Here is a 12,307-nt window from a genome sequence, read left to right as displayed (position 1 = left end):
AGAATACCTTTTCTTTTAGAGTAAGAGCCTTTTGTGAATCCACATGAATCCCATCTTCTTCTGACTCTGATTCTTGAGACACAGAATCATGGGTACTCTCTTCTTTATCAAGCTCATCAAGGATACTGTCCTGAAATTATAAGTAGGAAAACAGTGCTCATAATTACATGACCATTTAAATAAAGAAGACATTAGGAAAAAAAAAGAAGTACACTCAATAGAACCTAGGTCATTATCACCTAAAGACCTAAAGGTCTAAGGTTGCTTTTCACCCAAATAACCTCTCACAGTTAGGATTATATCCAGAGAAAAATATACCCTTAGAAAACCAAGATCCAAACCACTTAAAGAATCCAGCTTTGAACTCATGTAGTAAGCTAACTCAATAGAGTCCACAAAACAGCCCTAAATCACAAACTTAGTAGTGAGGTATTATGGCTTGACATAACCAAAGTTTTTTAAGAACCCAAACTAATATAATAAACAACCAACAGCCACAAAAGTGTTTCTACTAAAACCCTTTTTCCTTCCTTATTCTTAAACCATTAAAAACTGCTTGTAGAACACAGTAACTCCTAACCCTCACAAAAACCAGTGCAGTAAGTATAACCACCCATTTTTCACTGCAAGGAACCAAAACACAGAAGTCTGTTAACTCAACGTTACTCAGCTAATAAGTGGTCAAGTCAGGATTTGAACCCAGCAAATCTGACTCCTCTGTCAATGACTGTTATACTGTTTCTCAGTGAATTCCAAAAATATAGCAGACTATCGAAGAATATTATGCTAGTTCAGCAATTCCCAATCTCTTTTGGATCACACTTTTCCTTTCATGGTAATAAATCATCTCATAAACCCCATCAATATATTTTAAACATATCATATATGATAAAAGAATGGTTTTTACAAAGAGATTTTAAACTAGTAAGCATTAAAGAGTTCACTAAAGTTCATTTAAATATTTTTTTAATGTTTTTATTTTTGGGAGAGAGAGACAGAGTACAAGTGGGGGAGGGCAGAGAGAGAGAGGGAGACACAGAATCCGAAGTAGACTCCAGAGCCCAACACAGGGTGGTTCAAACTCACAAATAGTGAGATCATGATCTGATCATGATGCTTAACCAACTGAGCTACCCAGGTGCCCCCACTAAAGCTCATTTAGACAAAATTTTCAATTATATAAACAAAATAGTTTTTGCATTTAACAAGTAGCATACTATTTTATGTTAAAAATCCAAAGTATGACAAATTAAAAAATAAAATAAATCTATGCTTAGTTCCACTGAATGAACACTAAGAGATAATCTGAAGCTTAGCTATGTGTTAGCATGAAGACCACAAACACCACCAGTCTGCCAACACATATTGAGCCAGGATTATTACCCTGCTCTGTTGACATGTATAGACCACCACTGGCAGCAAGACACTCAAGCAGGTGCTCAGATCTGAACTAGAGCGGATGGTAAGTAAACACCTATATCCTGTAGAGAGACACTAAAATGACATCAAGCAATATAGTACATCATGACGGCATTGGCCACACGAAGCAAGAATTCAATCAGTATCTGCTGAATGAAAACATGACTGGTAGAAAGCATCTCTCTAGGAAATGATCTGAGATGATGCCTTTTAAGAAAAAGCATTATCAGAAGATACCACCTTATGAAAAGGAAAAGGCTATGAGGGATAAAGTCACAAAAAATGAGAAGTGGACTATATAATACTCAGCAGAGTAAAAATCATGTTCAGAAAGCATCATTTCCCATAGTAATAAATCCAAGACCTAAACCATACTTCTTTTACATCAGAACAATACTGAAAAAGATGGCAAACTATTTAATTAATAGTGCCAGCTCCATCTTGAGTCAATTAGCCTTGGATTCATTAAGAAAAATGTAACTAATTTGGAAAAACACTGAGCAGTATCTTCTAAAACTAAATATGTATATATAAAGTACGACCTGGCAAATCCCCCTCATTCCAGGTGCTTATATCCATCAAAAGATACATACAAGAATGTTCCTAACAGGTCTGTTCATAATAGCAACCCAAATGTATGTCAATAGAAGAATGGACACACAAATTGTGATAGAGTCACACAATGGAATTCTGATCAACAATGAAAAGAACAAATTACTGCTACTGACTATGAATCAATGTCAGATAATGCTAGCAACTGAAGCTAAACAAGAAGTATAATATATGATACTTTTATATGAAATTCCCAAACTGCCAAAACTCATCTAAAATATTAGAGATCACAATAGTGGCTACCTTTGGGAGGCAATCAACTGAAAAGGGAGGTTTCTGGGATGCTGGAAATGTCTTACATCTTGATGTGGATGGTGGTTTCTCAAGTATACATATGAGCAAAAATTCAGGAAACTGTACACCAGATTTTTGCACTTTACTGTATGTATACTATAACCTCAAATAAAAATGTCAAACAGAAAAGTGCAAATAAAATAACAAGAATCAGAAGAGTGGTTATCTATGGCGGTAGAGGGGCGAAAAGAAGATGGGATAGGGAAGGAGCACACTGGTTAGCTTCAAAGGGACCGAATAATTCTCTTTAAGTTACATGGTGGGCTCACATATTCATTTTATTATTATGCTTTAGAACATGTATCTCCACTTACTCTTTTGTATAAATTGACTAGTATATAACACTTTTAGGAAGGCTAAAAAGGAATCAACCACACCAAATCAACCCTTAACGTGGGTCAGAGTCTAGAATAAGGCTGGCCAACAGATTCCCTTCCACAGGCTGACCTGACCTAACGATGGCCACTTGAAGCACTAGGTCGTGGGTTCTGAGGCAGAGTACTGGTGGTAATTTTCCAGTTATACCATGTGTTTCGTGTGGGGGATGGGAGGCACACACATTTACCCTCATCTAGAAGGGCGAAGCCCATCTTCTAGGGATCAAGATAGGCCTACCTTTATTGTCCCATAGCCACAGCCCCAAGACTAGACACTAAGGCATTCCCTTTCAGCCAGTATTCAACAGGCCTTTCACTCCATAAAAACATAGAGTAGAGTCATTCTTTTCCGGGAGTTATTATATCTTAGAATTCTGGCTGTTTAGGGATTAGAGATGGTGGGGAGGAGGGATATGGGAACAAGTATTAAGGTTAGCATAAGAGAGATTTTTGTGGCGATACAGTATTTTTGAATTCTAAATGCAACTGTGGTTACTCAAGTGTTCATGTGATAAAATGGCATAGAACTATACATACACTGAATCGTATCAACTTCCTGGTTTTGATATTGCACTATAGTTAAGGAAGATATAACCACAGGGATAAACTGGGTGAAGAGTACACGGGACCTCTACATACTATTCTTGCAAAAAGAGAAAGAAGAAAGAAAAAATAAGAAAAAAAAAGAATACTGGCTGTTTTAGCTGCTATTCACTGAAAGAGGGCTATAGGAGAAAAAAATAATGTAGCAAATTGAAGAGCACTATAAATAAATTTGTCTTCACATAAAACAACCCAAAGGACAAAAACACAGGCATAAGAACTTTACATTATTTTTCACTGAACCCATGGCTCTTAGCTAACTCCAAGATAATTTCATTTAAATACTAAGAAGCACATGAGTAGATTAACTTACCACATCAAGTTTTGCCCATGCTTCATAATCATAAGATTTTATCCTGTTTTTTGTGTTTTCCTCTTTGGTTTTTTTAGAAGACTCTTTAGATTTGCCTTTCTTCTTTTTCCTAAAATTCCCATTTCGAACAGGAGGTAAATTCTAGGGAATGGGGAAAAAAAACACACACACACATTGTTTAAGAACTGCTCTATTATTATTTTTTGTATAATAGCAATGTTTAAAATTCTCACTAAATTGTATCTTCAAGTAGGAAGTACTTTTTATTTTTTAAGTACTTAAAAATATCAATTTACCATCTTCACTTATAATAATTCATGCCTGAAATGTTCAATTCATTCTCTCCCAGATGTAGAACAGTGTTTAGTCATAAGTATTATCTAGGAAGTTTCATTAACACATTTAATTTGCAATCCTAAATGCACACTTCAAACCTGCCTGATCTTCAGCCTCACCAGAATGAATTAGGAGTACTGCAACAGCAAACTAAACTGCCTCCACATAATTAGTATGAAAAAGTTATCCATGTTTAAATGCACACTCTTAAGAAAGACATTTGGTTGTACTATCTACATTTTATGCTAATACTGCATGTTAATGTATCATGAAACATATACTTATATGATCTAGAAAATATAAACACCTAAATATTGTATGATGTTACTCATTTACCTCAAGAATTATCACACTTTCTTTCAGCAACTATTCACTAAATCTTAAAATGTCTTAATATAATTAATATAAATAATTACAAAGACTTTAAAAAGCAGAATTTTTCAGAAGGCTGACAGGCAGCAAATCACTTCAGATTCAGTATTTTCACAAAACATTTTAAAAGGTTGTGCGTTGGGATGCCTAGGTGGCTCAGTCAGTTAAGCATCGAACTTTCACTCAGGTCATTATCTCGTACTTTGTGGGTTCAAGCCCGGCATCAGGCTCTGTGCCAACAGCTCAGAGCCTGGAGCCTGCTTTGGATTCTGCGTCTCCCTCTCTCTCTGTCCTGCTCCCACTTGCACTCTGTCTCTCTCTCAAGAATAAACAAACATTGAAAAAAAATTTTTTAAGGTTGTGCTTTACATTAGTTTTGCTGAATGCTATATACAGTAGAATTTAGTTAAGAAATTTACCTCTTCAAGAACACCATTCTGTCTTCTTAGTTCCATATCCTTCTGCTTAATATCCTTTTCCCAATTTTCTAAATCTCTCATAAAGTCTTGTAATTCTTCTGCATTTTGTTTCACTTGTAGTTGTAATTCAATTGCTTTATTTGTCGAAGTCATTCTAGCCTGTAGAGTTTTGACCAACCAATCTCTGACAAGTTTAAACAAAAATATTTGGTATATTTTTTGAAGTTTAGCTAAAATAATAATTTTTACCACTTCATAAATGGCCAAAATACACAGAAAGAAGAGAGCCTAAAGTGATGCTGAAGAAAGAAAATATCAGAATATAATTTTTTAGATGAATCAATGCTTGCTGAATGAACAAATGAAAAACAGACAAGTCTGGGCATCGCTGCAATGCAATATGAAAGGCATTAAGGAAATCACTGAAATTAGCAAATAGACCATGGTAGCAGACTGTCTGCCCATCTCTAGTTTATAAGTTAATACTAATTATCTCCTTTACTCCTTTTCAAAATTTATTGAACTTCTGCTATGTAACATGCCCTACAAAAACAAGTAAGACAAGATCCTGCATCTAATGGAGAAGGAAACAAAATAATCAAGCACTGAGCAACAAAATATTAGGCTAGGCAGAGTTTCTCAATCTTAGGGTACTGATATTTTGGGCCAGATTATTCTTTGTGGTAGGAGATCTGTCTTATGCATTGTAAGCTGGCTGATAACATCCCTGGCCTCTCCCAACTAGGTAGCGGTGTTCCCCCTCCTCTCCAGATTGACCATCAAAGTGTCTCCAGACATTGCCAAATGTCACCTGGGAGGCATAATTAACTCCTGGTTGAGAACAATTGTGCTAAAGAGAGGTACATGCAGATGCTGTGGGACTGACCACAAAGGATAGGCATAAATCAAGATGGTGGGTAGAGTGGTGGGTTCAAGGAAAGAGGTCCCAGAGTTGATCTAACTAGTCAAATTCAAAGAGCAGCCAAGTGATTAACCACGGAGGAGTGAGCAGATGGACTGAGGGACTAAGAAAGAGAATGATGAAAGAGAAGGCTGAGGTAGCTGTGGGACAGATCTTGAAATGCCAGGCCATGAGGTCTGAAAGTTACCTGAAAAGTATTATAGTGGGAAGATAAAAGATACTTGATGACTGATTCACATAAGGAGTGGGGGAGCAGAGGACTCAACTAATGTCTTAGATTTCTGGCTTGGGAGCCTGGTTAAATTAGTAGTGTCATTTTGAGTCTGGATCACAATTTTAAAAGGAAAAGGAGGCACCTGGCTGACTCAGTTGGTAGAGCATGTGGCCCCTGATCTTGGGGCTATGAGTTCAACCCCCACATTGGGTGTACACATTACTTAAAAAAATTTTTTCTTTAGATCTATTAAAAAGAAAAAAGGAAAGGTAAAAGTTTCAGGATTGGAGGACAAGAAGAAAAACAAATATTTCAGTTTGAGATATGCTGAACTGGGTGCTTATGGAACATCAGGAGGATATATCCAGTAGGTAGTTATCGGTGGTTACACAGGACTAGAGACATAAATTTGGGTATCACTAACATAACGGTAGAAGTTACAGTCATGGATCTGGACACGCTTAATCACTGAGACTACAGGCTGGGGTGGGGAGGGACTGGAACCTGGAAAACACTATCATTTAGGGAACAGAGTAAAAGATGCCAACAAACAGGAAAAACTAGGCAGCAACAACTAGAGAGCTGTGAGGAAAACTTGGGAGAATACTGTTCACAGAACAGAATTCTCAAGAAAGAGTTCAAAAAGATGAGAGAGCTTAGTGGTGCCAAATGACACACAGGTCGTCTAAGAGGAATGAAAGTGCATTATATTTGGTCATATAAAGACTTACTGAGAGTTTTAATGAAATTTAAAGAAAAAATGGAAATAAAATGAGATGCTGAGTAAATGAGATTATACTGGGATTAGTGGGATTCCATCTTTAATAATCTAAGATTGCTCAGAAATACAGTCTGGCGAAGAGAAACAGATAAAAGAAGATCTAGGAAAATGGATGAGTGATGGGACAAAGTCCCCAAAAGGATGGGAGGAGACTCAAAGCTTAAGAAAAGTGGGGGAGCAGAATGGGAGAGAGAGAAGAGATTTGAAAAATCAAGTTTCTAACGGTTGCAAATGCAGATAGGTCTTCTGACCCCTAGCCTGGCCCTAGAACCTAAACTAAGATTCTTTTCAGGTACCGCCCATGTTTGATCACACATGTAGAACTCACTTAAAAAAAAAAAATAGTAAGGCGAAGTCTAACAGGAGAACAGGAGAAACCTAATGGAGGACCAGGGGGAGGGGAAGCGGGAGAGTTGGGGACAGAGAGGGACCAAAACTTGAGAGACTATTGAATACTGAAAACGAACTGAGGGTTGAAGGGGGAGGGGGAAAAAGAGGTGGTGGTGATGGAGGAGGGCACTTGTAGGGAAGAGCACTGGGTGTTGTATGGAAACCAATTTGACAATAAACTACTTAAAAAGTAGAAATAAAATAAAATAAAAAATAAGGCGAAACTAGTATAGTGCTTTGCCGGGGGCTCAAAAATAGGAATAAAGCCGCATCAAGCCACTGAGATGCTGCAAAGCGTCGAAACCCTTTTCCATTTCATTCATTCATCAACTCTGCTGCTCCCGCAGGCGCAAATGCTCCCAAAGTAACCTGCGACAGAGCTGGAGTCCAAGCAAGCACACAGAAACTTCCAGGGCTGCGGGTATCGCTTTCCCACTCAATATCCAGGCAAACACAGCAGCACACCGACGCCGACGGGGCCCCACGGTAGTTCTCGGGATAGAGTGGATCTGCAGTCCGACCACCGCCAATCCGCCCAGCACCCCAGGCAGCTGGGGCGGAGGGTCGGTCAGCAGAGCAGACCGTCCAGACCCGGGCGCGCGGGCGCGCGGAGCAAGCCCCTTCCGGAACGCTCACCCGGGACACCGCTACCCCGGCCACCGCCGCGCCCTCGCCGCCCCCCACGCCCTCCGCCTCATCCGGGACCCACGGCCGCGCGCCCCCTTCGAGCCAGGAGATCCCCAAAGCCTCGTCGGTGCTGCAGCCAGCGGAAACGACAAGGCCAACTCACCTCACTAGGCCGTTAGTGCCCGCAAGGCCGGTATCCTAGGCTCGCAGCGACTCACGCCGGGCCCCGCCTTCCTGAGCTTTCCCACAAGTCCCCGCGTGCCGTCGCCCCGCCCCCTGGCGTCCGGGCGGAGCGTGCGCAGAAGGTCAGATACAGTGCTCCGTTCCTCTCCGGGTAGAATGGGAGAATTAACACTTGCGTTACAGCCAAATGTGGCGCCTTGCCTGCTTCCAGTACAACTAAATTTCACGGGAGGTAACCCCAAAACTGCAGTCATCCTGACTTGTTCTGATTCCCAAAATAATAACTCCTTGAATATTTCCTCGGACTCCCCTCAAGATAATTTTATACCGAATGTCTGCCTTGCGCGTGTCAATAGATCACGACCTTTGTAAGTATGATAATCATCCGAGAAAATTACTATTTCTCTATCTGACCAGACTATGTAATCTTGTAACTCTGACAAATGTGCAGGGTTGTTTTGCTTTGTTTCTTTTAAGTACTTGTATTTGGCAATCAGTTCTTCAGTCTGACTCACTTCACCTTTGCAAGTAAACTGCTTTTCTAAGTGTATCTGTCTCTGAGTCTTTCTTGGCCGTCAGTACTAAGGTTTGTCTTTAAAGTGCCCTGGCTTACAAAGAAGAATGAATGTGAAGCCTCTAACACTTCTTGTTTCTGCTTCCTGTATGAGTGAGCTTTCTTTCGTTTTCAGGACAACTCTAAAATTGTAAAACAAAAATAATTTCAAAAGTCCATGAAAACAAACAGAAGCAAAGAAATCTGTCAGTTTGAAACAACTCCGTGATCTCAAACATTAGCCTCAAAATCCAGTGCATTGGCTCTCAGGCTTGACTGAACTTTGGAATCATCTATGGAGCATGAAAAAAAAAAATACTGATATCTAGATTTTGTCCCCAGAGATTCTGATTTAATTAGCACAGCCTGGGCATTATAATTTTTTAAAGCACAAGATACAACTGTCCATTTGAGACTGGGAACCATTGATCCAAATAATGGTCAATGGAAAACCACCCTGAGGCCCTCTCTTACAAGGGCAGATCATTAGCTCATCTTTCCCACTGTATATTTATATAGTATCTTTGTATTTTCACGTCATAGTAGTCAAATCATTAAGTTTATCATCAACATATTTAATGATGATTCTTTTGGTTTTGTTGTTTTAATTATTATAATAAATCATTTTAAAACAGATGTTGATTTATGGATGTCCTTAACAAAACCAACGTATTTTTTTAAATGAATTCTACCAGAGTCAATTGAGATGAGAGAGATGGGGGCCTGCTGGCCCCTTTAGTAAAACCTCATAGACCCTTGGGTGACTCCTCCCTCCTCAGTGTCTCCCTCTCAAGTCACATAATAGACAATTTCTTAGTGAGTACAGAAGCAAAATGAAAGGAGTTAATCAAATGGTCTTGATGGCCTTTGTTACCTAATTCTGAGGCTCTCGTTGTTCTACCAAAAACAGCTATGCCTGTCATGACAGCCTTCTTTCGTGTGAGCCCAGACACAGACCATTGTAAGTTCTTTTCTAGGTTGCAGACCTACCCGCTTCTGTTGACATATCTACAAATAGTTTTTAACAATGTTGGTAAATTATGCTTTTCTATCTCATTAATTATTTTTAGGGAAAACAAACCCCAGTCATCTCAGTTGCACTTATTGTTAGTAGCTGAATAGTCACTTTCAGAAAGGTATCTCTTTATATGTTTATTCTATATGTTGAATTTCTAATAGTGGAAATATACATAAATGTTTATTATTGCAAGAGTAAAATGCTGCAGTTAATGATTATGAATGGTGTTCATTTTGTCAATGGTGTTAATATCCGAAACAATTATTGAGCTCTCCAAAATAGCTAAATAAGGAAACACTCTGAAAGTTAATACGAATATCAAGAAAAGGAATACTAGAGGCTCCTGGGTGGCTCAGTTGGTTAAGTGTCCAATTCTTGATTTCGGTTCAAGTCATGATCTCACAGTTCATGAAGTAGAGCCCCACATCAGGCTCTGTGCTGACAGTGTGGACCATACTTGGGACTCTCTCCCTTGCTCTGTCCCTCGTGTGCTCTCTCTCTCTCTAAAAAATAAATAATTTTTAAAAATGAAAAAATAAACAATTATAAAAAAGAAAAGGAATATTAGCTAAGCAGCTTATTTAGCAAGAATATTTGTGTAACTTGGGCCTTCCTGTTATGAACTGTATGAGTTTAATTGCATGTGAGATAAAGCCCCGAATAAGAGTGGCTTAAACAGGAGAGAATAATATTTCTCTCTCAAATAAAAGAAGACTGAATGTGAGCAGTCTCGGGTTGGTATGTGTTGCAGACGATAAGCCTGGAGTTCTGTCTTATACAGCAAGAGAGTGGCTGCAGAATTGAATACAAGAGAGCCTAATGTCCAGGAGGAGACAAGAGCCCCCAACAGGGGTTCGTCTCCGTATTTATTGAGCTCTCAAGATCTTACACAAGTGGTGAATGTGAAGAAAACGGACAGTAATCATTAACTTGTGTAAGAACCAAAGGGCCTGGGGGGCAAGTGGAGTTTGTGATCAAGATACATTGGTGTCAGATGGAAAGTAATTTTACTAGTGATCCTATTACAATATCTCGCTACCTAGCCTCGGGCACTTTCACACCATGGTGGCTGCTTTCTTCTCTAGGCGTTTTCCTAACCTGTGTATGTAAGTAGAACCTATTTCCCCACAGCGATGATAATTCCAGTGTCAGACCCAGGCACCTTCTACCTTGCCACTCCATCATCTTCAGCATATGGCTTCCCTGGTGGCTCCAGATGGATGCTCAAGCCCCAGCCGTCTTGTCTGCAATCCAGACAGCAGGAAGGGGCACGGTAGGAATAGTGGCCTTTAAGAACACACCCTTTTGCATGCCACTGGCTAGGACTTAGACACACAGCCGCTCCTGGCTGCACAAGAGGTTTTTACTCTTGGAAGTCATGCTACTCATCTAAAAACAATTCCGGAAAAAGAAGAGGAGAGCAGATACTGAGGGGAAACCAATAACCTCTGTCACAGGCCTTCATAAGTATTCTTTGAAAGAGTAACAAACGAATAAATGAGTCAATACTGCTAGAAATCCAAGCTCACTATAACCTGAAGAAAAGGGTTAAATTTTGTAACCCTGTTCTGCTACTTACTGAGAATGTGTCCTAATCTAAGCCTTAGTTGTTTAGGTGAAATTAAAATGGTAAAGATAAAAATAACTAACAGACTGAGCAAAATGTATGTAAAAACCCCACCTAGCACTGTTGGGGAGAGCTTGAGATCTTAAATATTAATTCCTGTCCCTCTCTCCTTAGCAAAGCTAAGGTCAAACCCTGGGATATGATCGCTCCCCTACATCTCTGGGCTCTGGCTCTCACTTGACTCTCTGGAAGACCTCTGAAGAGGTCTGTAAGGAGGACAAGTACTAGGCACCACTAGATGAATGTTAAGGTTAACTGCAGGGAACATGAACAGCCTCTCCATGAAAAATGAAATCTGTATAACAGGTGAGACAGGTAAGAATTATTGTTAAGTTATAAACATACTGTACTTTTCATCTCACAACATGATGGTAATATTATCCTCATAATACTAATGAGGAAACTGATCTGAATAACTAAGAAATTCGCCTATACAGCCAGCAAGTGACAGGGTTTGGTGAGGTACCTGGGCATTCTGACTTCAGAGCCAGCACTGTGACCACCACGTTCTGCTGACTCCCTGTCTTGCTCATTTGACCGTGAGCCCCCTGAGGAAGGGCAAGATGAGGCCCTGTTTCATCCATATGAACTTTATAACTTGCCTGAGGTATTCCTTCATACCTGACATTTTCCTAGCATCTGTGGCCCAGTAATCTGTTTACAGGTAAGAACTCTCTTTATCTCTTTAGTTCCTCCTTCTCCCTCACCTTGGTCAACTTTCACAACCATAGAAGCCACATCCAGAAGGGTCCTCATGTTCCTTGTGGATGTGCTCAAGGGGGCTGCTTATAAGGGCTGGGGATCACCCGTCTCCATGTACCGCACCCCATAATCTATGTGCAATGCTCCTTCCACTCTGTTTTTTTAGACCTCATTTTTTTATAGAAGTTTCAGGTTTCCAATAAGCCGAGAGGAAGTTACCAAGATTTCCTATATATCTCCTGTCCCATACATACATAGCCTCCCTCATTGTCAATATCAGTCACCAGAATAGTGCAGTCTTTTTACTAAAGATGAACTTAACATTGACACATCACAGTCACCCAGAGTCTTCACTTAGTTTAACTAAGACCAAGAGTCTAACCTTAGTTTAACTAAGGGTTCACTCAGTACTATACAGTGGGTTTGGACAAATTTATAACAACTATATATCCATCATTGTGTCATACAGAATATTTTCACTGCCCTTAAAATCCTCTGTGCTCTGTCTGTTCATCCCTCCCCACTACCTGCAACTCTGGCAACCA

The 12,307-nt window shown here is 39.7% G+C and overlaps 1 protein-coding gene across 1 annotated transcript in view; it reads right to left on the bottom strand.

Annotated features, from left to right (window-relative positions):
• Positions 1–7,920, bottom strand: part of RPAP3 (RNA polymerase II associated protein 3) — a 35,918-nt gene extending 27,998 nt beyond the window's left edge. Inside the window, exons 1-4 of the mRNA XM_029955129.1 lie at positions 7,843–7,920; positions 4,746–4,929; positions 3,619–3,759; positions 8–130 (exon numbers count right to left, since the gene is read on the bottom strand). Of these exons, the coding sequence (XP_029810989.1) occupies positions 8–130; positions 3,619–3,759; positions 4,746–4,898 (417 nt within the window). The 5' untranslated portion in view covers positions 4,899–4,929; positions 7,843–7,920. The remainder of the gene's footprint in view (positions 1–7; positions 131–3,618; positions 3,760–4,745; positions 4,930–7,842) is intronic.
• Positions 7,921–12,307: the final 4,387 nt, after the last annotated feature.

Source organism: Suricata suricatta, chromosome 10 (genome assembly GCF_006229205.1).
Source record: "Suricata suricatta isolate VVHF042 chromosome 10, meerkat_22Aug2017_6uvM2_HiC, whole genome shotgun sequence".
Lineage (NCBI taxonomy): Eukaryota > Metazoa > Chordata > Mammalia > Carnivora > Herpestidae > Suricata > Suricata suricatta.
The sequence above is the reverse complement of the archived record's forward strand: the minus strand, read 5'-3'. Positions and strand labels throughout refer to the sequence as shown.